At 44.0% G+C, this 27,278-nt stretch overlaps 1 protein-coding gene across 2 annotated transcripts; it reads left to right on the plus strand.

The window, feature by feature from the left end:
- Positions 1-230: 230 nt before the first annotated feature.
- CFAP52 (cilia and flagella associated protein 52) lies at positions 231-26,424 on the plus strand. Of its 2 annotated transcripts, XM_068978463.1 has the most exons (14): positions 231-309; positions 2,168-2,367; positions 2,756-2,892; positions 7,227-7,355; positions 8,173-8,272; positions 9,150-9,266; positions 11,249-11,349; positions 11,870-12,040; positions 15,123-15,271; positions 17,158-17,303; positions 19,972-20,123; positions 20,748-20,850; positions 24,547-24,658; positions 26,249-26,424. In XM_068978463.1, exons 1-14 carry the CDS (start codon positions 231-233, stop codon positions 26,422-26,424), a joined length of 1,872 nt encoding a protein of 623 aa, XP_068834564.1. The 2 variants fall into 2 exon arrangements, with proteins under 2 accessions (XP_068834564.1, XP_068834565.1); XM_068978464.1 differs by lacking the exon at positions 2,168-2,367 and having other exon boundaries at positions 2,760-2,892.
- Positions 26,425-27,278: the final 854 nt, after the last annotated feature.

The following is a 27,278-nucleotide window of genomic DNA, read 5'->3' on the forward strand; positions in this document are numbered from 1 at the left end:
AGTCTGTCCATTTCGTGCCCCTTAAACTTCCAGAGAAATACTAGAAAGTTTAAAAAGAAAAAAAAAAAGCCCTCTCTTGATTTTCGCGAGGGCAAAAGGACTCGGACTCCGTAGGCCGGCTTTCAGCGCGACCGCGGATCTGGCGCGCATGCGCAAGTCCGTTACCATAACGACCAGAAGACGCTGCACCTTCTGTAGGCTGAGAGGAAAGTGAGCGGAGTCTCCAGATGATGGAGACCCAAACTTCGCCCAAGGATGAGGTGGCTGAGGCAGTAGAGCTGGAGCTTGAGGCCGTGATCGGATTCAATGGTGAGACCTCGAGCGTGTCTGGGCTAGGTGGTTTAGGGACCCCAAGGACAGTGTGGTGCAACCAGGGAGAGTGAGACACCAGGTGGCACCTGGAAGGCAGCTTGGGATGCTGGCATGAGTCAAGCACTGGGGACCCAGACAGCCTCTCCTCCCCAAAGATCTTAGAGTTATGTCCTCGCTCCAGGCCTTAAAGAATGGGATGGGTTTTGCAAACATCTGAAAGGAACCAAATGCCCCCTCCCTAGGCCATAAGGATAAAAAAAGTGCGATCTGAAACCCTTCTCCCACTGGCCAGCTCTCCCCTGGCTCTAAGCCCCACACAGCCAGCAAAACTGCCTGCCCCTCAGTATTGGGTTACAGAATACGTGTAGGTCCCTGGGAACAAGTAACCTCTAAAATCCCAGCTGATATACTAATAAGAAGGGGCTGGAGGGAGTGGGGAACTTGTGTTTTGAGCAACCACTTGAGGGGATGATTTGTCTTCTAACCAGAAGGAAGGTGAGGATTTCAGACCATGATGGACACCAGGGGGAGATGGACCGGAGAGGTGCTTTGGTCAGAGGGGCCTGGTTGTTCTGCTCGAATCTGACTTATGACCACCTCCTATCTGGAACATGAAGAGGGGAAATGCTGTTTGGGTTTTGAGAAGGATGAAAACAAGCAATGGATTGCATTTTAGAAAAAGCCAGCTTTTAAAGAAAGTGCATTGTGATGCCTGAAAGCTTTAAAATTGTAGTAATGTAGACACAGAACAATCAATACCTAAAGCTTTAGCACATTCTAGGACTTGGCTCTTGAGTCTTCTCTTCGTTTTATGTTAACGGTCTCTGATAGAAATTGAGCACTTAGTACACCCTAGTACTGGCCATCTTTAGAGCTGGTCACCAGATAATCGGTAAAGGAAGTGAGTGACCTGCTATAAGGGCAAAGGATCACACTGGTGACCAGTAGAGAGCCCTGCTACTGAATTGAGTACTGTTCAATACTGTTTTGTAGCGCTCAGAGAGTATTGTCAGTTATATCTCAGTGTCTCCAATTATCTTGGCCTTTTAAAATTCAGTAAAATTGAATTGGTTTTGCCTTCTTGGTTTTGTGACAATTTATATTCTTTCATATAGTCAATTATGCATTTATGTAAAATTACTAAGTGCCAAGTAGTACGGTGGGCTTCCCAGGTGGCTCAGTGGTAAAGAACACGCCTGTCAATGCAGGAGACATGAGATGTGGGTCCCATCCTGGGTCAGGAAGATCCCCTGGAGGAGGAAATTGCAACCCACTCCAGTATTCTTGCCTGGATAATCCCACTGATAGAGGAGCCTGGCAGGCCTACAGTCCATGAGGTCACAGAGTCAGACACAACTGAGCACACGCACACACACACACACACACACACACACAAATAGTATGCTATGCACTGAGAATATAGAGTAATTCAGGGGGTAAATCCATAGTCATACTTAGGAACAAGAGCATAGAAAAGTGGAAAAATACAGTGAAACCCAAGGAAAAATCAACCATTATTACTTGTCCCAAAGACATCTCTATTAAACTTTTGGTATGATCCTTTCAAATGTACATTGACATGACTTTTTAATAAAAGTGGACTCATGCTGTATATATTCCCTTATAACCAGACTTTTTTCCACCTAGGATGCCCTGAAAATCTTTCCTTAGCAGTGAATATACTCTATACCAACCTTGTCAGTAAAGTAAAATTACCTAATACTCCCCAACCCCCAAACACACACACTTATTTTAGTTGAACTAAGGCTTATTTTAAAAGCCTTATGCTCAGTCTAAAGAAAAACAATTAGCCACTTCTGCCCTTGACTTTTATTATCTTCAACCTCTCTTTTAGGACATGTCCCCACTGGTCTAAAATGCCATCCTGACCAGGAGCATCTGGTCTACCCTCTGGGTTGCACCATCCTCATCCAGGCAATAAATACTCAGGAACAGAACTTCCTACACGGTCATGGCAACAACGTCTCCTGTGTGGCCATCTCCAAGAACGGACTTTACATTGCATCCGGACAAGTCACATTCATGGGCTTTAAGGTGAATACACTAAAACACCATCCACTGTGTATTGATTCAGAGGTGCCTCCCAAGAAAAGCTGCCTCATTTCATAGTAGCTCTGCGCTGTCCTATTTACACCCTGCCTCCTCTTCCCTTGACCTCTCTTGGAACTCATTTTCGCTCTGTGAGGCTGAAAGTAAAGGAACCTGGTGGTTTTATACCCAGTGCAGCAGCTTGTGACTGCTCATACCTAGAAACAAAAGTCCCCGCAAACACCTGTTTCTGTTTTGTGGCTGTCGTGCTCGGAAGACGTGCTCTAATTCCTAGAAAAGTGATGAATGATTATTTTTTCACACAGAGAGATAGCTCTCTCCTCTGGTCCTTCTAAAGCCTGAATATGGTCTGACAGTGCATTCTTGCCCCCAGGCAGATATCATTCTGTGGGATTATAAGAAAAGGGAGCTGATGGCTCGGCTGTCACTTCACAAGGGCAAAATTGAAGCTCTGGCCTTTTCACCGAATGATATGTACTTGGTATCACTAGGAGGCCCAGACGATGGAAGGTAATGAACTAAGCACACTTACTTCTTTTCTGAAGGCATATTTCTAGTCATGTTAACAACTGTCCCCTTTCTAACATTCTCTGTTTGCCTATCTGTATTTGAGCATGTGTGATGTGAAAAGCTTATGAAGCTCATATGAATTGGGGAAATTATAAATTTTTGGTGAAAGAGTTCGAATTAAGCTGAAAAGACAGAAACAAATAACGAAGAAAATAATGTAACTATGAAAGTAAAGTACCTGCATATACATGTAGAACCAAACAAAAACTGGGGAAAATGTTATAAAAAACACATGTTAACTTTTAGTGGCCATTAATAACTTAAAATATTTATAAATTTTTAAAGACTTAAAGTGCTTATAGAGAGTCCCTCAATTAGTCGGGATTTATATGCCCTATAGTAAGAAAAAGCACAGAATAAAGAATTCTACTTACATGAAACTTCATCTGTATGAAAAGACTGCAAAGAAAAATAGTGAAAATTAAATATTCTGAAATGTTAAGAATCAAAAGAAAAAAAATTTTAAAGCCTTTCAGGAAAATACCATAGGATGCTGATTCTCAAGCCTGGAAGTGCACTGAAATCAGCTGGAAGATTTAAAAAATTACTGGTGGTTGGCTCCACCTTCAGAGACGTTGATTAATTGGCCTCAGTTTTAGGAGTTCCAAAGACTTCCCATGTGATCCTAATTTGCAGCTAAATCAAGAATCATTGCTGGAAAAGATGACATCATCCTTGTCATCATCATCTTCATCATCAACCATAGCTGGGTTTTTTTTTCTTTTTTTTTTTTTGAGCGCTTACTACAGGTCAGATGTGTGCCAAGCATCTTAACTGCATTATCTCATTTAAGCCTCATGGCAACTCCACGAGGTGGAGCTCTTGAGGCTATATGACAAATGAGGAACTTGAGTCACCAGCTGCTAAGTAGCAGAGCCGGGGGACAAACCCTGAAGTGAGACTTCAGAGGTGGCATTTTTAACTTCCCTCACTAAGCCGTGATCTTTGCCCTCAAGGATCTCACAGTCAAGGTTAGTAGGGAGAGAATACATACAAATGATATTGGGGGAAAAGTATTTCAAAGCATTATATTAGGAAGAACAATCAATGCAGTGCCTATTCCTGTGTAAGTGCTAAAGGAATGCCCGAGGTTTGCGTAGGACTTAATACTTTGGTGCACTTTTACAGATATTTTCTTGTTTGAGCTGCAAAGCTTAATTTTAATGGAAATTCATATTCATGTGTAGTTATATATTGATAGTTCTCAGTATATAGCGAAGTAGTCACATGTCCGTGGCCCATCCCCACTTGACTGTTTTTTTCCTCAACAGAAATGCGTCCAGCAGTCTATTACTATTCTTAACTTATGGTAGTTGTTCTCAGTCTCGGGTACACATTGACATCTAAGGAATCATTTTTGCCAGAATACTTCCCCAAGGACATTGTTTACATGTCGTGTTGCGCAACCTTTCCCACAATCAATTTTAGACCATTTTCAACCTCAAAAAGAAACCAGTGCCCACTAGCAGTCACTCCCCACTCCTGTCGTGTTAGTTCCTCTGTGTAGCAAAGTGAGTCAGTTAAATGGAGCCACAGACCCATTCTTTCTTGGATTTCCTTCCCATTTAAGTCACCACAAGATCATTGAGTAGAGGTCCCTGTGCAATACAGTAGGTTCTCATTAGTTATCTATTTTATACATCAGTTCAGTTCAGTTCAGTTCAGTTGCTCAGTCGTGTCCGACTCTTTGCGACCCCCATGAATCGCAGCACGCCAGGCCTCCCTGTCCATCACCAATTCCCGGAGTTCACTCAGACTCACGTCCATCGAGTCAGTGATGCCATCCAGCCATCTCATCCTCTGTCATCCCCTTCTCCTCCTGCCCCCAATCCCTCCCAGCATCAGAGTCTTTTCCAATGAGTCAACTCTTCACATGAGGTGGCCAAAGTACTGGAGTTTCAGCTTTAGCATCATTCCTTCCAAAGAAATCTCAGGGCTGATCTCCTTTAAAATGGACTGGTTGGATCTCCTTGCAGTCCAAGGGACTCTCAGGAGTCTTCTCCAACACCACAGTTCAAAAGCATCAATTCTTCGGCGCTCAGCTTTCTTCACAGTCCAACTCTCACATCCATACATAACTGCTGGAAAAACCATAGCCTTGACTAGACGGACCTTTGTTGGCAAAGTAATGTCTCTGCTTTTCAATGTGCTATCTAGGTTGGTCATAACTTTTCTTCCAAGGAGTAAGCATCTTTTAATTTCATGGCTCCAGTCACCATCTGCAGTGATTTTGGAGCCCAGAAAAATAAAGTCTGACACTGTTTCCCCATCTATTTCCCATGAAGTGATGGGACTGGATGCCATGATCTTCGTTTTCTGAATGTTGAGCTTTCTCCACTTTCCACACACTCTCCACTTTCACTTTCATCAAGAGACTTTTTAGTTCCTCTTCACTTTCTGCCAGGAGGGTGGTGTCATCTGCATATCTGAGGTTATTGATATTTCTCCTAGCAATCTAGATTCCAGCTTGTGCTTCTTCCAGCCCAGCGTTTCTCACGATGTACTCTGCATAGTAGTGTATGTATCGGAGAAGGCAATGGCACCCCAATCTAGTACTCTTGCCTGGAAAAATCCCATGGACGGAGGAGCCTGGTAGGCTGCAGTCCATGGGGTCGCAAAGAGTCAGACACGACTGAGCGACTTCACTTTCACTTTTCACTTTCACGCACTGGAGAAGGAAATGGCAACCCACTCCAGTGTTCTTGCCTGGAGAATCCCAGGGACAGGGGAGCCTGGTGGGCTGCCATCTATGGGGTCACACAGAGTCAGACATGACTGAAGCGACTTAGCAGCAGTGTATATATGCCCAGGTTTGATTCCTGGGTGGGGAAGATCCCCTGGAGAAGGGATAGGCTACCCACTTCAGTATTCATGGGCTTCCCTGGTGACACAGATAGTAAAGAATCTGCCTGCAGTGTGGGATCCCCTGGAGGAGGAAATGGCAACCACTCCAGTGTTCTTGCCTGGAGAATCCTCATGGACAGAGAGGCCTGGCGGGCTAGTACAGCACAGTGTTTGTAGAAAGACTGATGCTGGGAAAGACTGAAGGCAAAAGTAGAAGGGAGCAGCAGAGAATGAGATGGTTAGGTAGCATGACTGACTCAATGGACATGAATCTGAGCAAACTCTGGGAGATAGTGGAGAAGAGAGGAGCCTGGCCAGCTACAGCCCATGGGCTTGCAAAGAATCGGACACGACTGAGAGACTGAACAACAGTGTATATATGTCAATGTCAATCCCCCAATCCATCCCACCTCTGCTTGTAACCGGAAGTTCGTTCTCTACATCTGCAATTCTATTTCTGCTTTGCTTAGCAAATTAGTTAGTCTCTACCATTTTTCTAGATTCCACATATAAGCAATATTATACAGTATTTGTTTTTCTCTTTCTGACTCACTTCACTCCATATGACAATCTTTAGGTCCATCCACATCTCTGCAATGATTCCAGTGTTTAACGTAATACCCCCTCCCCTGCATTCTTGATATCATTAACCAAGCACTATCAATTTAGGACTGAATTGTATGATTACACCCAGAAAGACGCAGAGGTAAGCTACAACATGTTTGTGTGTGTGCTCAGTCGTGTCCAACTCTTTTGCGGCCCCAAGGACTGGGGCCCGCCAGGCTCCTCTGTCCATGGATTTCCCAGACAAGAATACTGGAGTGGGTTGCCACTTCCTACTCCAGGGAATCTTCCTGACTCAGGTATCAAACCTACATCTTCTGTGTTTCCTGCATTTGCTGCTCTTTACCACTGAGCCACCTGGGAAGCCCTAAGCTACAACAGAACTGCTCTAAGTATGGTCCCCAGACCAAAGCATCACCAGAGACTTTTTAGCAAAGCAGATTCTCAGACTCCAGCCCAGAGCTACTGAATCAGAACGTCTGGGGGCAGGTCGTAGCTTCCTGCTTTGGCAAGTCCTCCAACTGAATCAACTACATGGCATGGTCAAGTTTGAAAACATGCCTATGTCTTTCTCTTTTATTGCTTCTAATTAACAATTTTTTTTTTTTTGCTGGAGTATTTCCCCAAGGAAATTTTTTACAAGCGATAAATGAGTGGTAAACTTTTATGCCCTGCCTGTCTCAAAAATCTCTTTATTTTAGCAAGAGACTTAGACGTCTGGGGGTTGGGGGGATGGTCAATATAATTCTTTCATTCCTTTGTGAGTAACCTCTTGTATTTCTTTCCTTCTAGAACGGCTAAAAGAGCCATTTCTTATTTTGAAAGCCCGTTTCCCCCTGATTCTCTTTGTCCTTTCGTCCGAGCAGTGTGGTGGTCTGGAGCATAGCCCAGAGAGAGGCCATCTGTGGCAGCCCCGCAGCCGGCCTCAGTGTCGGGAACGCCACCACAGTCATCTTCTCCAGGTGCCGCGACGAGATGTTTGTCACTGCTGGAAAGTACGTGTCTGCTGTCAAGGTTTCCAGAACATGTAAATCACCCTATTTGCTTACAAAGAAAACACGGTCATTCCAATTAAGGGGAACGTGGTTTTCATCCTGAAAAAAGAGATTTCATCCTAATTTTCATAATTTGGGAGTCACTAAAAATCCCAGCTGATGCTATCGGTAGAGAACCTACCTGCCAATGGAGGAGCTAGTTAGCACGCATGTAAAAATTATTTTGGCTTGAAGTCCTTTTAAATACAGTTATTTGATCGTTCTGTGCTTCCTACTGAAAAAGTTCTGCTGATTGGCTAAATCCATTCCTGCCTCTGATCTGTCTGTTACTGATAACACACTGCCCACAATCTGTGCTCACACTCAGGGCATGTTTGCACACTCAGTAACTTAGTCATGTCCAACTCTGCAGTACCGTGGACTCTATCCCACCAGGCTCCTCTGTCCATGAGATTTACCATGCAAGGATACTGGAGTGGGTTGCCATTTCCTTCTCCAGGGGATCTTCCTAACCCAGGAAGAAAAAGTTATCGCTCTTCAATAAGATTTCTGGTTTGGTACCCATCTATGCTAGATTCTCTGTGACAATTCCAACTTCCGGTATTCATTATACCAAACCAAGTAAGAAAGCCTGCAGATGCTAGTACTTCAGCATCCAAATGACAAATGTATCTTGGGGAGATCACCAGGCCATAACAAATCTTCAAAAATATCTAGTTCTCTTCCTTTCAGCTTCTCCTTCAAAAGACTGCAGAAAACAGAGAAGAGATGAAGCATTTATTAAATGGGTCTCCAGTTGATTATTTCTTTTCTCTAGTGGGACAATTCGAGTATGGGAACTGGATCTCCCAAACAGAAAGATCTGGCCAACCGAGTGCCAAACAGGACAGATGAAAAGAATAGTCATGAGCATCTCAGTAAGAATTACTCTGTTGTTTTATGTAAATATTAGTACAAGTCCTTGTTAACAGTACTGAGCAAGACAGGGGTATGTGGGTGTGTGTATGTGTGCTTGTGTGTAGGGACATGTTCTTTGGGCTGGGGGTGGGGAGGGGAGCCCTGGACATGGAGGGCACTGCCTGGGGAGGCACAGGTGAGGCAGTCTCACTTCAGAAGCTCCCGTGGGAAGCTGGACAGGCTGCCTAGACACAGCTCTGGGGGAATCTGTTTCCGTGGACCTGAACTGCCATTAGACCCCAGGTATCTGCCTCACCTGGTGGGAAGCAGGGTAGCCAGGAGGTGCTCAAGGCCCACAGCACCTCCCGTTGCCACTCATGTTATTTCTGCACAAGAAATAAAGTTTCTAACAATGAAACTCCCTGTTGAAATGCAGTCTCGTCCACAAAGAGGGGTTATTCATGTGTCTTTAACGTGCATTCAGATATTCATGCATATAACCCCATTCTCCACTCGTTTTATGAATGTAGACTTTGGGAAATAGGAAATAAAGCAAATACATATTCTCTCTAGAGGAGCACACCTTCAACCTAGGAGCCCTTCGGAGATGCCTCAGGGAGTGCATGCTAATAGCAGACACAAGTCCATTTCAGTGAAATTCACGGCTGATTGGAGTCTGATGTTTCATACTGAATTCAGTTCTGAATTTGGCCCTGATTCTGTTCCCCTTGAAGGTGTTATTACCCATCTTCGAGTCTGAGGAGACAGAAGTCACCTTGAGGACTTTTGGAGGTCTTCATAGGGTTCAGAGAAAGCTCATCCCCTCCCTGATCAGGGGCTCCTGGGCATCACTGGGCAAACCAGGTCTTCAGGTTTCCTTGTCTGTCTCATCCCCAGATGGCCGATGATGATAGCTTTTTCTACCTTGGCACCACCACTGGAGATATTTTAAAAATGAACCCCAGGACAAAGCTGCTGGCAGACACAGGACCTGCCAAGGACAAGTTCAGTCTGGTGAGTAGAGACCATCAAAGTCTGCTTGCCCTGCTGTTTTCTAGTGATTTCTTCCTGCCACTGTTAGCACAGACTTCCATCAAGGGTTTGTGGGGAGAAACAACACGTCTATGATGCACCCAAGGCCACACTGCAATTTGCAATGTTCATTGACTAGTTCATTCAAACCCTTATCACTGGTGTATATTCAGGATATCCCAGATGTCCTCAATTAGGGGTTAGAATCACACTGTTTTTTTTTTTTTTTGCATCTTCAAAGCTCAAGGCCTGTGGCTTTGTGATTTGTAATCACATCCATTCCAGCATTTGGGCAGTCCAGTTGCCATGTGTAAGTGACATGTGCTCTTTGATTTACAAGACTATCTGTCATTTCTTTCTAATCTAATAACTAGATCTTAAACTTTAGCCTCAGCTGACATTTTAAGTCATGAGCAAGATGTAGAAATTGTTCATTGTTTATATTTGCAGAATTCCTAACAATTCAGGTTAAAAGTCCAATAAGAGACTTTGATCTCTAAACCAAAATAAAAAGCCTACAATCAAAGGGTAATTGGACAGAATAAGTGCTGTTATTTCCAGTGCCCCCAGAAAGTTACAAGGGCTGTTTCTACTAAACTTTGGATTTGAAAGCTTCTTTCAGGTTCTGCACCTGTCTATCTCATGTCTGATAATGGAACAGATGGTTCAAGCTTAGATAATTTTCCACTTAGCTGATGGTCCCAAGAAGCTTTGAAATATTGCACCGTGTTCCTGGGAAGGTGTTAGAGTTTTCTTAGTCACATAACCACTAGTTATTCAAGCTTTTAAGGAGATGGGTAAGAACGGGAGAAAGCCACAGTATAGGTAGAGAAGAGTCTAGCAATATGCAGAGTCTAGTCATAGGCACAGGCCAAATCAGTGTTCTTCAAATGATTTTTAGGAGAGGGATTCCAATATATTCAACAGATGAAACCAAATCAGATCAGGCTGAAGGAGGGCAAGGTTGAGAGTCCTGCCAATTCTGACTCCTCTGAAGGGCTCCATGAAACACTTGGTGAAAATTTTGACCTGGATATTTTTGCTGAGTACTTGGAATGTCAGTGCCTCTCCAGAAAAGATGCTGACTGTCTCAGTGTTCTTCAAACCTGTGGCACTTAAGTTTCTCCCATGGATGCTTTAGTGCTTAATTCAGGTGTAAAGGTAAATTACATAACATAAAGCAATGTTTCCAAGATGCCTGTTACACAAGTGGAAAGATGTAATTCTTTTAGGGCAAGGGGATTGGAGATATTTGTTTGAATATCAAGACAGTTGGTTTGAATATCAAGTAATTCTTTATCTTTCTAACCATAGAGCCAACTTTTTTTTTAATTTAGATTTTTGTTTTTTATTAAAGTATTCAGTTGGCCAAAAAGTTCATTTGGGTTTTCCATACATCTCACAAGAAACCCCAAATGAACTTCATGGACAAACCAATATAATTAACTTACAATATATAGAGCAAGGGGGCTTCCCTGGTTGCTCAGTGGTAAAAAATCTGCCTGCCAAGTAGGAGAGATGGGTTCAATCAGTGGGTGAGGAAGATTCCTCTGGAGGAGAAAATGGCAACCCACTCCAGTATTCCTTGCCTGGAAAACTCCATGGACAGAGGAATCTGGCAGGTTGTAGTCTAGGGGGCCACAAAGAGTCAGACACAACTGAGCATGCATGTACACATACATATATCCCCTTTCTTTTGGATTTCCTTCCTACTTGGGTCAGCACAGAGCACTAAGTTCCCTGAGCTCTGTACTGTAGGTTCTCATTAGTTATCTATTTTATACATAGTATCAGTAGTATATATGTGTCATACAGAGGAAAGTTAAGTCAGAAAAACAAAAATTGTGTATTAATTGTGTATTAATTGTGTATTAATCTTATTTGCAAAGCAAAAATAGAGATGCATAGATTCCTAATGATGAAACCATTTAGCTTTTTTCCCTTAATGTTCTTTCTCCCCGTAGGGAGTGTCAGCTATCAGTTGCCTGAAGATGGGGGGTTTGTTGGTGGGCTCTGGAGATGGATTGCTGGTCTTCTGTAAAAGCCCCAGCTACAAACCCATCAAGTAAGTTACCCTACAGGGTTTGGATGAGGAGAGACCCTCTAGAGAGAGGTTTGCTTAAAGTCGGCAACTAAATGATGTGGACAAAGTGATATTTGGTTTAAAACCAATCTCATCTTGCTGTTAAAATGAGCAGTTGGAAACACAGTAGATGGTGGTTTTTGCCAGTGAAAAGATTCCACCTGTTAGACATGGAGTGAATGAAGTGTTTACTGGCCATGGTCATTTGTACCCATTTATTTGCCTGGAATGTACCCTGTATCTGAATCCTACTTGTGTTCCACCACCCATTTAGAGGGACATCTCACTGTTAACTTCCTTGATTATCATAAACCACATGGGCCTCCCCCTTTGCTGACCACGGGCACTTGATATTCCAACTCCTGCCTTTCCAACTGTGTGATCTCCTTGAAGGCAGGACTCAGGTTCTTATGCCTGATATATATCCTCTATAATGCTTCAGACAGTTAATAAATGCTCATCAATTGAGTAAATCTTCTTTATCTTTTGCTTCTCCTTAAAGGAAAATCCAGTTACAAGGTGGAATCACCTCTATCACACTTCGAGGGGAAGGACACCAGTTCTTTGTAGGAACAGAAGAATCACACATTTATCGTGTCAATTTCACTAATTTCAAAGAGACTCTCATCACATCTTGTCACTTTGAATCTGTTGAGGACATTGTCTTCCCATTGTAAGTAGAAGAGTATAAAAGTGATAAGAATGTAGAGATTTGATGCCATGTGCAAGGAAATTTAATTTTATTAATAGATGTTTCACCTACTAACATAATCAATCATGATAAATCATAATGTAATTTACTCGGTTCTGTCTCACCACAGCAAAGATTTGAAACAGCAGACCAGTGTTACAGCTTGGTTACAACTCAGAGTTTTATTCAGCAAGCAAAGGATAGTACACCTTCAAGTCGTGAGGGTGGGCCGACCCCAAAGGAGAGGCCTCAATCCTTCTTGGCTTCCTCCATTTAATCATTTATCTCCTCCCTGCTGAGCCTGCCCTATGCAATTGCGCTAGCCAAGAAGAGGGTGTGTTTGTTTCATCTGAAGTTTTCACTCCAGTCCATGGATTTTCTTTTGTTCCATTTTCAAGGGCTTTTCCCTTTCTTTGTCTTTTAGCCACCACCCTTTTGGACTCCTTTTTCCTATTCTAACTACCTAACAATAATAAATTATTATTTTTTTCTCCATGAATTTTTCTATTGTAGTGAATTATGTTAATAGATTTTCTTTGGCTTTTACCAAGCAGCTACATTCATTTTATAATTCAAATTTGGGCCTCTTTGGAATGTTGGCTTTTCTAGTAAATTCATCATGGAAAGGGTGAACAGACTGGAAAAACTTCTGTGTTTCCACTGCTGTCTAGAGCAAAACTTAGTAATGCCTTTTTTTAAACATCTTTCAAGTCGTTTGTTTGCACCCCTTGTGTCTTCCAGATTTGGCTTGCCTGATGGCAGTGGCCATAACATTAAGAGTTCCTCTGAACCTAGTTGCTGAATATATTGGTAAATCCCTCACAAAACAGTGAAACACATAACCATGAGCAGTTTTAATGTCAAACAGAGCTGCCATCAGAGTCTGTCATTATTTGATTATGAAATCTATTTGTCTTTGGTGAGATTTGTCCCATAAAGTTGGTCACAGTTTTTGCTCTGAACTTCTTCAGTAATTCATTTGAATTTATAAAACTCAAGATCATTGTTGTATAGGCAGCAAGGCTCTTTGAAAACTTGGTCCTTGAGGTCACCAAATGTAGTTTTGGTTTCCTAAGCCTTTGTGATTAGGTTCCTCCTGTTTCTAATAGTGAAAATGGCTGGTGCCTCCCATCAGGCGAATTCTTATTTGAAAATTGGTCATTTCCTTTCTGTGTCACTTTTCCTCTCTTTTTCTAAGGAGCTTGGTAGAATCAATCTGTAAAATATTTGGTCCTGGTGTCTTTGTAAGGGTAAGTTTTTAAATGTCTTTTCAATTTCTTATGCAGTCTTTAATCTATTCAGGTTTCATACCCCTTTCTCTTTTTTTAACAGCTCTATTGAAATATAATTTACATATCATAAAATTCACCCTCTATACAATTCAATGGCTTTCTTAGGAGTATATTTACAGACGTTTGCAACCATTATCATAACCTAATTTTAGAATATTTTATATCCTCCTAAGGAAACATCCTTTAGGGACTTCCCTGGTGGCTCAGATGGTAAAGCATCTGCCTGCAATACCCAGGTTTGATCCCTGGGTTGGGAAGATCTCCTGGAGAAGGAAATGGCAACCCACTCCAGTAGTCCTGCCTGGAGAATCCCAGGGACGGAGGAGCCTGGTAGGCTACAGTCCACGGGATCGCAAAGAGTCAGACACGACTGAGCAACTTCAATTCAATTCAAAGAAACATCCTAGTAGTCACTTTAAGCCTCTAAGGTTCAGCTTTCAGCCACCCAAACTAAGCACAGTTGGTGAATGTAGTCAGTTAAAAAAGCTCTCAGATTCATCTATATAGTGCTGACCTCAAAAAGAGAATCTTAAAATTTTTTAAAAAGAAAGAAAAAAAATAGAATTTTAAAAAGAAAAGTAGTGTCCTCTCTGGTCTCTGCCTCCTGTTTTTGTTTTTTTTTTTTTCCTCTCAAAGTTTCCTGTACCCCCCACGTGTAGAATTCAACTGGCACACAGGAATTGGGGCAGTTTTTAATAATCAGAATTTAGGTCTTCTTCTTATGATTCTCTTGCTGCCAGGGTTTTCCCTTTAAATTCCAGATGAATATTCCAGCTCCTTACCCTTTAGTAAGTGAGGCTGTGGTTTTTCTGCTGCTTTTTTTCTGTGGTCACCATACCTAAGGAGTTTGGGGCACCTCTGGTTAGAAAATCACACAGTAATGATTCTTAACCCTTTCTAGTTGCACTTAAAAAAAAGGTATTTATTTGTTTATTTGGCTGTGCCAGGTCTTAGTTGATCTTTGTTGCTGCATTCAGGATTTTTCTTTTTTTTTTTTAGTTGCGACATGTGGGATCTACCCAGGCCCCCTGCGTTGGGAGTATGGAGTCTTAGCCACTGAACCACCAGGGAAGTCCCCCAGTTACACTTTCACAAGAGGAAGCTCTTCTTGATTTCTGTCTATTTTAAAATATTTTCAGTGTCTTCGGGATTTGGCAGTCTTGTTATTGTGTTCATTTTATCTGGGTTTTATAATTGTTATCTGTGAGAAGGTTTGTCTGATGATTCACGGCTCCAAAATGTGGTATTTTATTTACTAATTTTGGCCAAGCAGTGCGCCTTGTGGGATCTTAGTTCCCCAGCTAGGGACGAACCTGGGCCCCCAGCAGTGAAAGCTCCCAGTCCTAATAACTGGGCCACCAAGGAAGTCCCCATCAAATGCCATTCTGCACAAGGAATCTGTAAGGCCATTAAGCCTGAGACAATAGGCATCTAAAAGCATCCTGGTGGCTTCCCTGGTGGCTCAGATGGTAAAGAATCTGCCTGCAATGTGGGAGACCCGGGTTCAATCCCTGGATTGGGAAGATTCCCCTGGAGAAGGAAATGGCAACCCACTCCAGTATTCTTGCCTGGATAATCCCATAGGCAGATTAGTCTGGCGGGCTACAGTCCATGGGGTTGCAAAGAGTTGGCACGACTGTGCAATTAACACTTTCAAAAAGCATCCTTCCCTCCATCCTCAAGAAGCCCATTTTAACGTCAAACCTGCATCTGAGAAACACTGTGCGTCTTGTGCAGCTGCATGGCTCACTCTCCTGGTGACTTCTCTGCAGCGGCACCGCCGAGCTCTTCGCCACCTGCGCCAAGAAGGACATCCGAGTGTGGCACACGCTGACCAACAGGGAGCTGCTGCGGATTACCGTACCCAACATGACCTGCCATGGCATCGATTTCATGCGGGACGGCAAGAGCATCATTTCCGGTAAGATTGGCGTACCAGGTTTGACTTCCGCTTCCGGCTGTGGCTTTGGTTCTTGCCAGTCTTTTCCTACCAGGCTCTGCGTGAGGATGAACTGCTGTGGCCTCCCACGGTCCGCTTGCTTGTCATCTAGCCTGTCTTTGGAATTCCCTTCCAGCTAGGATTCTTTCTGAGCTAGGAATTACCAAACAGCAATTTCTCTTACCCCGCATTGCTTCATATAGCATTTTGCTTTCTCTCTGGCCAGGAGAATTCAGTGATTCACCTCACAGGGTAGATTTGAGGCCTTAGCAAGTCCAGGGTTCTTGTGTCAGAACCCTTTTTTGTTGCTCGAGAGATTAAAAACCTGACTTTAAGTTATAACTCCAAAGGAATTTATTTTTAATTCAGTTGATTATGTCGTGCCAAAATATTTTAACATGAATGATAGACATCATGATATTCTATTTCTGAAGACTTCAGTATGCATCTCTGAAGATATTTTCCTATAAAATAATAATTTCTTAATATCGTCTGTGTTCAATCCATGTATAAATTCCCCCAGCGGTCAAAAGTGAATTACTGGTTCACATCAATGAAAAGTCAAGTGAGTCTTTCAGTTCAGTTCAGTTCAGTCGCTCAGCTGTGTCCGACTCTTTGCGACCCCATGAATCGCAGCACACCAGGCCTCCCTGTCCATCACCAACTCCCGGAGTTTAGGGGCAGGTATTAAAATGGTAATATCAGGGGAATTCCCTGGAAGCCCAACCGTTAAGACTACATATTTCCACTGCAGAAGGCACCGGTTCGATCCCTGGTCAGGGAACTAAGATTGCATGTGCCTTGATGCAGCCAAAACAATCATAATAATAATATAAAATTGTGATATTGGGAACCGTATCACTGCCCTCTCTTCTTGGCTTTGTCTCCTTATGCTGCTTCTACCCGGGGGCATGTTTTCTCCACATAGTGGTCCCCAGGAGCTCTTGGCTTGCATTCCACTTAGAGCTAACAAATCCTAGGGTCAAAAATCTTGGCATCATCATCACTTCTGTTTTTGTCTTGTACTAAAACCCCGTTTCTCCTGCTCCAGTGGCTCCCTCTTCAGAGTATATCCAAGATTCCATGCATCTTATCATCTCCACCGTCATCTCAGTCACTACCACCATCTCTCTCCTAGATTATTCTAGTAGCTTCCTACCAGGACTCGTTGCTTCTACCCTCACCCATCACCCTTCTTCCATGATCTGCTCTCAACACAGAAGCCAGGGAATTCTTTAATTTGTAAGATTATGCCATTTCTAGTACTCAAAGGTTTTTTTCCTTTTTAAGACTCTTTTTTTTGGGGGGGATGTGGACCACTTTTAGAGTCTTTATTGAATTTGTTACAATATTGCTTCTGTTTTACCTTATGGTTTTTGGCCAGGAGGCATGTGGGATCTTGATGTTAGCTCCACAATGAGGGATTGAACCTGCACCCCCCTGCATTAGGAGGCAAAGTCTTAACCACTAGATGGCCAGGGAAGTCCCCAGGGCTGACATGCTTTTAAACAGAACTCTTCTGGAAGCTGACTTCTGATCCCTGGTTGACATCCCAGTTGCAATATCAACCATCTGGTTGAATGTGCAGGTTTTACAGCTCATGGGAGAGGTGGGGGTTGGCCTCCCCAACTTCTGTCTCCTGGGGTGGGGTGCACCAGGAGGCAGGCTTAGCTAAGGCGAGCCGTTCATTTCCTTTGGGAGGTGTGGCCAGTTTGGGGAATCAGGGAAAAGAGGGCTGTGATTCCTGGCAGTGGGTGGGGGACTGGCCTCTTCCCTCTATCACCACCACTGTCCCCTCACATCCTGTTTCTCTCTTAGGATTTAGAGTATGCTCATCCTGCCTGCCTTCTCTTTCCCTTTCATGCCAGCGTGGGATGATGGTAGAATCCGAGCCTTCGCCCCGGAGACAGGCCGACTGATGTACGTTATTAACAATGCGCACAGGATTGGCGTGACCGCCATCGCCACCACCAGCGACTGTAAAAGGGTCATCAGCGGTGGAGGAGAAGGGGAGGTACTGTTCTCCAGGGCTGAATCTTTTAAAAATAGCCACATATTCAGAGCAAATGCCCCGTTTGTTACTGTTGTTCAGTCAGCAAATTGTGTCTGACTCTTTGTGACCCCATGGACTGCAGCACGCTAGGCTTTCCTGTCCCTCACCATCTCCTGGAGTTTACCCAAGTTCATGTCCATTGAATCGGTGATTCTATCCAACCATTTCATCCTCTGTTGCCCTCTTCTCCTTCTGCCTTCAATCTTTCAACTGCCCCATAACAGGACACTAATTTGATTTTTTTCATCTGTACTGGGAGTCAGGCAAGACCAAATTAAGATTTTGATGAAACTCTGAAGTCCATCATACATTAAAGTTCTAATAGTATAAATACACATATCAATATATTTGTTCCCAGAAAGGACATTTAGGATACAGACATGAAAGTGTTCTATATGGAATCGAGCTAGGGATCCAAGTTGGTGTTTTGCCAGAGGTTTGGAGTACCTTTTCTTCCCCCTTCAAAAACCATAGTGAAGTTGCTCAGTCATGTCTGATTGTTTGCGACCCCATGGATTGTAGCCTACCAGGCTCCTCGGTCCATGGGATTTTCCAGGCAAGAGTACTGGAGTGGGTTGCCATTTCTAAATTGTCTTTATCTTGTCTTTTAAAGGAAATGCCATTTTTGGACTCAATTCTTTAATCTACCCATACACTTTGACCATCATTTTAAAATTATTACACTCAATCGTTTTCTTGCATCATTTCAAGGAGCCTAAAATGTCTTTTCATACATCTCAGTGTCTCCCTTCCCCCTACTCCCCATATTTTTTTTTCCCATCCCAAAGCCTTCCTTCTCTCAACATAGGACATTACATTTTCCGTTCCTTTCTCCATGCTATCATAGGAATGACCTAAGGAGAAGAAAGAGACAGCATCTTCATATAGCCTCTGGCAGAGATCAGACCAAACCAGTTAGTGTCTGAGTGTTTTAGTTCTGGAGTCACACTCAATTTTCTCAAATTTTCTCAAATTTCACTCCCACCACTTCCAAGTTGTGTGACCTGGGCTGTGTGCTTTAACCTCTCTGTGATTCAGTGTCCTGTAAAAGTAAAGTGTGACGTGAAGATAGCAATTCTGATATTAATCAGATACTTTACATCCTTTATTTTGCACTATGTCTTCAGAGCCTGGTGTGCCTTTCATGGCAGAGCATATCTTCTTCGGGACAAGACCTTGCAGATGCTCCACAGACCCGCCCAGCCCTGAGCCATCTCCCTCCTCTTTGGACCCTTGTGGCTCCATTCCCTTCCATCATTCCTGCAGCCTAGCTGTTGCTAACACCCGCAGCATCCTTGCTTGCTCCCTCAGCCTTTGGGGGCATCTGCCTTGCTGAGGAAGGCTTCCCAGTTGGCTCAGTGGTAAAGAATCCGCCTGCCAATGCAGAAGACATGGGTTCGAGTCCTGGGTTGGGAAGATCCCCTGGAGAAGGGAATGGCAAGCCACTCTAGTATTCTTGCCTGGAGAATCCCACGGACAGAGGAGCCCAGTGGGCTGTAGTCCATGGGGTGGCAGAGTCAGACATGACTGAGCACACACATGCACCCACGTGGCTGAGGAGGGCTGCTGGAGGAACTTACACATGACAAATTGATTGCCCCCGACCCTGGTTAGCAATCTTTTCACAGTCCCCCCTCCCATTTCCCATGGCTACTGAAGACCTTTCCTTCCAAGAGACATAGTCTTTAAGCTCTTTTTAGGTATGGGAGGCCAAGGCTGCTGGTCCACAGGTGTGTACTGATCTGAATGCAATGGTTGCTAAGATACACTTGAGTATTTTACTTCCATTTTCATTGGTAAATGGCCATTACTTGAGTTGTGAAGACCCTAGATTTCCATTTAGTTTTCGACTAGACTATGGCTCTTTCATTGTCTTGTATCACTTACACAAAACGATTTCTGCTTTCCTTGTTTTTCCTAAGTCCAACACATTCATTATAGGAAGCATCTGACTGTGAGCATCTGACTACATGATAATGTTTTCTGGTCTAGCTGTGACAGCATGTTTATCCATTACAGGACCCACTGTTATAACCAAATAACTTTCCTTTTTACTTACCCTTTTTTTTTATTACAGTTAGGGCATCAGTTGTAAAATTTTGTGTGTAGGTAGTTGTATCACCTCTGCATTTCATTTCAAGTTGACAGAGGGGTATCAGACAATATTTGTTATTGAAAGTGGGTATTGACTTCAATGGGGTTGAGAACCACTGATTTTAAATGATTGAAACTGAGCAGCTTATGTGAAAGTTTAAATATGGCCCTGGGTACCCAAGAGATTCCCTGATGGCACCAGAAATTTGATAGCAGTGCTCAGCAGAAACAAGCAGACATTATTATTTCACTCGGTTCGGCAGCAGCCCTTGCACTACTAGTTTTAGCAGCAGGGGCCTGGTAAATTTCTCAGCCCTAAAAGTAAAAATGGATGTAGGCTCCTGGTAGGCGTCTTCCTGGCTCCATGAAAGACTATTCCCGCCCTGCAACTTGATATCCCCACCCTACTCAACCAAGATGAGAACAGGGAATTAGAAAAACAAATCAGGCCCAGGAGGTGAGAACACTCTTGGGATCTGTTTTTCATCAGAAAGTCCCAAGTTGGAACTGAGAGCCTGTGCTTTGTGGCTTCCAGGTGAGGGTGTGGCACATAGGCCACCAGATCCAGAAGCTGGAGGAGGCACTGAAGGAGCACAAGTCCTCCGTGTCCTGTATCCGGGTGAAGAAGAGCAATGAGGAGTGCGTCACAGCCAGCACGGACGGCACCTGCATCATCTGGGACCTCGTGTAGGTACCAGTGATGAGGAGGACCATTGATGCAGAATGCAGTCCCAGCTGTTGAACTCGAGGGAAAACTCAAAGGGCAGAAACCTGACTCTGGGCAATAGAAAAGGGTGCATCTCAGAAGCCATTCATCTCCATGACTGTTGAGGGTTCACAGGTACTGGTGGGAAGGGCAGAGCTTCCAGGAAGAGCTGGACCTTAGAAGTTTCTGGATGGATAGGGAAGTAGCTCTCTAGATACACAAAGCAAAACATGGTTTAACTTACACTAATGCAACTCCCTGGCTCAGTGGTAAAGGATCCGCCTTCCAAGCAGGAAACACTGGTTCGATCTCTGGGTCAGGAAGATCTCCCGGAGAAGGAAATGGCAACCCACTTTAGTATTCTTGCCTGGAGAATCCCATGAACAGAGGAGCCTGGCAGACTATGGTCCATGGGGTTGCAAGGAGTTTGACATGACTTAATGACTAAATAACGATAATGCAACTCCCCAAGAAATGTGTAAATATCGATTCTTCTTCCATAGACCAGATGCCTGAGTGGCCATGTCACAGGCCAGGCTCTACTGGTAAATAAGATTTCTCAGGAAGAGAATAGTGACTTCACAGCTTTCGGATCTGTTTTTCAGCCGTCTTAGGAGGAATCAGATGATCCTGGCTAACACCTTATTCCAATGTGTCTGTTACCACCCAGAGGAGTTCCAGATCATCACCAGTGGCACAGACAGAAAGGTAAGGGTTGGGACCCTTCTGGTTCAAGAGAAGGGCCGTGGTGCCTCGTGGCCACGGGTGCAGGCTCTGGAGCCAAGCCACGTCAGTTCGGAGGATGGGAGCGCTGGTGATCCTCTGTGTCACTTTGGAAATGCTGTGCCATTTTCTTGGGTGCTTTTGCTTCATTGTCTGCAAAACGGATGTGACGACACCACTGACCTCATGGATTACAGTCATGCTTGACTTTAATCAAGCTTGTTTTCATAGAGTGTGAAAGTGAAAGTTGCTCAGTCATGGCTGACTCTTTGTGACCCCATGGACTATACAGTCCATGGAATTCTCCAGGCCAGAATATGCAGTGGGTAGCCTTTCCCTTCTCCAGGGGATCTTCCCAACCTGAGGATCGAACCCAGGTCTCCTGCATTACAGGCAGATTCTTTACCAGCTGAGCCACAATGCTAAAAGCTGAGGGTGAGGGCCCGCACAGAGCAGGCACTTAATAAGTACTGGTTTTGATTATGAGGAAATTTTTAGGGCTGGAATGGAAGTGCTGTGTCCAAAGCTGTTGTCATTTGATTAAATTCAAATTGAACGACAGTGGAGCTAATCTCTCAACACTTTGTGCTGTGAGTGAGTGCTCAGTCCTGTCCAACTCTTTGCGACCCCATGGACTGTAGCCCGCCAGGCTCCTCTGTCCATGGGATTCTCCAGGCAAGCATACTGAGTGGGTGGCTGTTTCCTCCTCCAGGGCATCTTCCTGAGCCAGGGATCAAATGCAGTGTCTCCTGCATTGCAGGTGGATTCTTTACCCACTGAGCCACCTGGGAAGCCCTCATCACCCTACTTCATCAATATGTTAAAAATCTCTTTATCTGGGGGGTCCATGTCCTTGGGTGGAAATCGGCCCTTCTTTTGGGGGGAACATTTCCCCCTCAGAGCGAGCAAGAAGCTTCAGGAGAGAGGGACAGGGAAGCTGGTTGGGGGAGGGGGTGTCTCCCATCCGGCCAGCCACATCAGATACGTCAGATCTTGGCCTGATTCCTTGCCAATCCAGGTATTGGGTTTGGATACCCATAATTTAGTCTTTGAGATGCCTTTGAGATAATTGAAGAGGAGGTTGCCTATTTATTGTTTTGCCAGCTGCAGTCTAAGATAATGGAGTGAAAAGTATAAAAATAGCATGGGAAAAGTTCTAAAGGGACTTGCCCTCCCCACCCCCATGCCCATAAATTTGAATCCAGAAGTGGGTTTTTTTTCTGTTTAAGCTTCCCAGGTGAGTGGGAACTACAGCCTGAATACCCTTTCACTGAGGCAGTCCTAGCGTGGGTAGGAAAAGAATTTCCAGACACAGAGCATTTCAGAAAGGAGTGAGTTTATTAAGAACAAAGCACAGATATGGTGGGCACTGTGAGCACAGCGGGCCAGTCTCACAACAGGCCCAGGAGAGTCGACAGTTTTCACGAGTTAACAGCCAATTTTTATAGCCTCAAGACAAAGAAAATTCCTGGGGGAAAGCTAGCATCAGGTGGTTGGTTGCAGCGCTATAGGGTGTTTACTGGAGTGGGCATCTTTGTCTAACTGGGAGTCAAGAAGCTTGTTAGTGATAATCAGGGCCTTTTGGCAATGGTTACAAAGGGGCTCAACTTCAGAGGTGTCCTTGGTTCTGGGCTATACTTCCATGGCCTTGGTACAAGGCCTTGCATCTGTGATCTGGGGGCAGGATTCAACAACTTTGTCATAAAAACCCAAGGAAGGCTGCCTGAACCAACCAGACAGAATGTTCTGGGAAGGCATGGAGAGCTACATCCTTTCCAGTCTGTGGGCTGCTAGTTTCTTTGTGTCTCATCTGTCCAAATTGGCCCACACCTGCCCATCCCCTAATGCATGCTTGACTTGTGGTCTAAGTGGACTTCCTCTGGGAACTAGGATGGATGGATATTAAGGAGCTAATCACAACATCATTATAAATGCTCTGCTATATGATTCGTATCATTTCTAAATTAGGGTCATACCTGCTGTATTCTAGGTTTCAGCTTATGAGACTTGAAACAGTCCATCTCCCTCTTATTTGAATTTTGACCAGACTATTCCAACCATAAATCACAAATCTGTCAAACTAAGCACTGGGGACATGACAGTGTCCCTGCTGTCATGGAGGTAACTTACTTTCTGTATTAATTTTGGGCGGGAGGGGATGGACTTGAACAGTACACATGTGACAGGGTCCATGAATGAGCAATGAGTAATAAGTGACCAAGATAATACAAGATGGTGAAAGAGCTGAAAATACATAGATCCGGTTATAGGATACTGGCTGAGAGAAGGAAACTGCTTTAGGGAGGCTGGTCAGCGAGGCCCCCTTAAGGCGGTGACACTTGAGCTGAGGCCTCAGTGCCAGGGGGACGTAGCCATGCTTTGATCTCAGGGAAGACCACTTCTGGCAGAGGACCCTCAGGAAAGCCCAGCTGAAGACCACTTTGACTTCACTGGTCAAGGAAACTGGTAGTCAAGCACCAAGGACTTACATGGATGTGATTCCTGAGAAACAGAGATTTTTGGCATGCCCCCCCCACCCCCCTGCTTTTTTTGTTCTCACTATGTGGCATGTGGGATCTTAGTTCCCCAACCAGGGATTGAACCTGTGCCCCCTGCAGTGGAAGCACAGAGTCTTAACCACTGGACTGACTACCAAGGAAGTCCCCTCAGCATGTGTTTACACTTCCTTATGCTTTTAGTCTGAAAACTGAAATTCATTGTTAAAGCGATCCAGCATCAACAGAAATTATAAAAAAAAAAAAAAAGAAAGGAAAAAAATTTAAAATAGCATACACAATTTCTAGCTAAATTCAGAGGAACATAGATTCCTGGTGTTCATGACTGAGATACAGCAAGTGTCCATTAACACGAAAGACGGAGAAAGTTCCAGGTGTAATACATACCTAAGTTCCCACTCCCAATTTCCGGTCAAGGGCTCTTTTGTTTAAAAAGAAATTTTATTTTTGAACAGGTTGTACATTGACAAGGTTCAAAGTTCAATAAAGTATAAAAGCACTATATTCAGAGAAAAACCGTCGCTCTTTGAGCTCCTGTCTTCCATCCACCCCTAACCTAGTTTCATGGCCCAGGAAGGTGGCAGGAAGTAATATAATCAGTTTCTGTTTAAACCCGCCCCTGCAAAATCTTCTGTTGCTTTGAGTCTGAAGAGAAGGTGGGGATAAGTGTGGGGTGAGGAAGAAGGAGGGCCAGCCACAGCGAGAGCTGACTTTGTAAGGCCCAGTCTCCAGAATTTTGCAGAACTGCTCATTCTCCAAGCTGAAGGCCCTAAAGAAATTTCATTTCCCCTCCTGCCAAGCCTAAAGAAAGCTTTGCTCTCCTCCTTTAAGTGCAGAATTGTGTACTGGCCGGTTTCTTCTTCCCTTTACAGCTTCCTCCAGGCTCAATCTGCTCCATCTAACCAAAAAGCGCTCTCTGTCTCAATCCAGTTTACCAGCATATCAACATCTCTTTAAATAGAATGCAAATTTAAAAGCCACTCCTAAAAATATTAAAATGATTTCTCCATCCCCTGCCTTAGCCTATTTATAATGTCAGCCGATACATCATCCCTGGGTATATTTCTGCTGCCTGCTATATAAAGTAGAACCTTCGTTTGCTGGCGTGTGCTTGGATGATTCCACTGAGCTGAATCCTGCCCTGTGCTTCGTTCTCCAATTCCAGATTGCTTACTGGGAAGTGTTCGATGGCTCGGTCATCAGAGAGCTGGATGGCTCCTTGTCTGGGGCTGTCAACGGCATGGACATCACAGTGGAAGGGGTGCACTTTGTCACAGGTCAGTCCTGGGATCAGAGAAGAAAGCCAAGCTTAGCTTATTTAAATGGAAACCTGGAATTCCCTGGCCGGGGGACAACTGGGGTGACCCCAGAAGGGTCTAAAGGGCAACGTGGTTAGATTCAGTCCTGCGCACTGCAGCCTGTGTGGCTGGGAAAGAAAAATCCAGAAGTCACATTTCAATGAGAAGACACATTTGCCTACGAGCCTGCTGCTGCTGCTGCTGCTGAGTTGCTTCAGTCGTGTCCAACTCTGTGCGACCCCATAGACAGCAGCCCACTAGGCGCCCCCGTCCCTGGGATTCTCCAGGCAAGAATACTGGAGTGGGTTGCCATTTCCTTCTCCAATGCATGAAAGTGAAAAGTGAAAGTGAAGTCGCTCAGTCGTGTCCGACTCTTCGAGACCCCATGGACTGCAGCCTACCAGGCTCCTCCTCCCTCCATGGGATTTTCCAGGCAAGAGTACTTGAGTGGGGTGCCATCGCCTTCTCCGTACAAGCCTGAGGGGCACAAATAAAAACTAAGCTTCCAGTGTTTGCTTTTTCTTTGTGATGGGCAGCAGTGATATGTGCTAAGTCACTTTAGTCATGTCTGACTCTTTGTAACCCCATGGACCGTAGCCCACCAGGCTCTTCTGTCCATAGGATTCTCCAGACAAGAATACTGGAGTGGATTGCCGTGCCCTCCTCCAGGGAATCTTCCCAACCCAGGGATCGAACCTTGTCTCTTAGGTCTCCTGCATTGGCAGGCGGGTTCTTTACAACTAGCGCTACCTGGGAAGCCCTATTTCAATTTAAAAAAAGATAAAAATAGGCCTTTACATAGACTGGGCTATCCAGCCTGCCTTGCTGTAATGTTTCCTACTGAAGTCTTCAATGCCAGGCTTTTCAACCAGTATGTCCAGAGGGCATTTGCTACACAATGTGCCTGCCCATTGCAACAGCATCAGTCTTATTTCTTGCAGCCTCTTTGAGTCTTCAGGATAGTAACCAATTAACGTTCTAAATCAATGAAAGTTTCACAGATATATTTACATAAAGTGAAGTCACTCAGTTGTGTCCAACTCTTTGCGACCCCGTGGACTGTATAGCCCACCAGGCTTCTCCGTCCATGGGATTCTCCAGGCAAGAATACTGGAGTGGGTTGCCATTTCCTTCTCCAGGGGATCTTTCCGACTCAGGGATCGAACCCAGGTCTCCTGCATTGTGATCAGACGCTTTAACCTCTGAGCCACCAGGGAAGCCCATATTTAAGCAGGATATAAAAGTAGACACGGTATAATCCCATCACATATTCAGCTGTGTATCTGTGTAACTTACAGAGAAAAGACCAGAAGGAACTAAACCAAGAAGTTAGTAATTGTTATCTCTGGATGGTGGGATCAAGGGTGATGTCACCTTTTTACTTTTTTTCCCCTATTTACTGCAACAGATCTAGATTTTTCCCAGTCAAAGAAGAGTGTTTATAAAGATAGGTTTTTCTTCCTTTAAATCATCATATGGGGAATGTATTGAATGATCATTTTTTAAAATCAGGACTGTTTTCTCTCTGTCCTGTTGCAGCCATGCCATATAACCGTTTGTCTTTTTCAGGTGGAAATGACCATCTGGTCAAGGTTTGGGATTACAATGAGGGTGAAGTGACCCATGTTGGGGTGGGACACAGCGGCAACATCACCCGCATCCGGATAAGTCCAGGAAATCAGTACATCGTTAGCGTGAGTGCCGACGGGGCCATTTTGAGGTGGAAATACCCATTTCCCTCATGAAGCAGCAGAGATCTCCTGGATTCACAGCATCAATTACCATCTTGTTGAAGAAGCCTGAGACTCCTAGACTAATCTTGCTTTCTCATATCTGTGTTCTTGTTCTTTGATCAAAATATTTTATCTACAGGTTTCTCCTTTCCTTTATAGAATGCATTGCACATTCTTGAATTGTATATTAAAATTGAGATGTGTCCAAGAATAATTAATTTGGACTGTTTATTTTTTCATTATGAGTAAATTCCCAGTCGTTGGTTTCCTATCCTAATCTGTTCCATGAGTCTGCAAACCCCACAGCCCTTCCTCACAATTTGTCTGCAGATAATCATTGCTGTTATTCTCTAAAAAGAAAGAAGGTGAGTTTACTTTCTTTTTAAAAAAAATTATTTATTTTGAAGGATAATTGCTTTATAATATTTTGTTGGTTTCTGCCATATGTCAACATGAATCAGCTATAGGTATACATATGAGCTTACTTTCTTAATCAGCATTTCATTAGTCAAACTCCCTGGGGCAAGATGTGGGTTTGAGTCCAGATCTTGGGTAGGGTTTTTGTTTTGTTTTAACTTTCTGATACTCTGTTTTATAAAGTAAGAATATTGGAGTGGGTGGCCATTCCCTTTTCCAGGGGATCTTCCCAACCCAGGGATCAAACCCACGTCTCCTGCATTGCAAGGGGATTCTTTACCATCTGAGGCACCAGGGAAGCCCCAAAACAAGAATATCTGCTCCAAAAATTATTGTTATAATTAAGTGAAATAATATATTAAAGCATCAGCAGAATTCATGACAGAGCAGAAAGTTAAATATGAATTGTGCTTTCTAAAATAAAGATGTGAGTTAGGGACCTTGAGGGT

Source organism: Capricornis sumatraensis, chromosome 8 (genome assembly GCF_032405125.1).
Source record: "Capricornis sumatraensis isolate serow.1 chromosome 8, serow.2, whole genome shotgun sequence".
NCBI classification, from domain to species: Eukaryota; Metazoa; Chordata; class Mammalia; order Artiodactyla; family Bovidae; genus Capricornis; species Capricornis sumatraensis.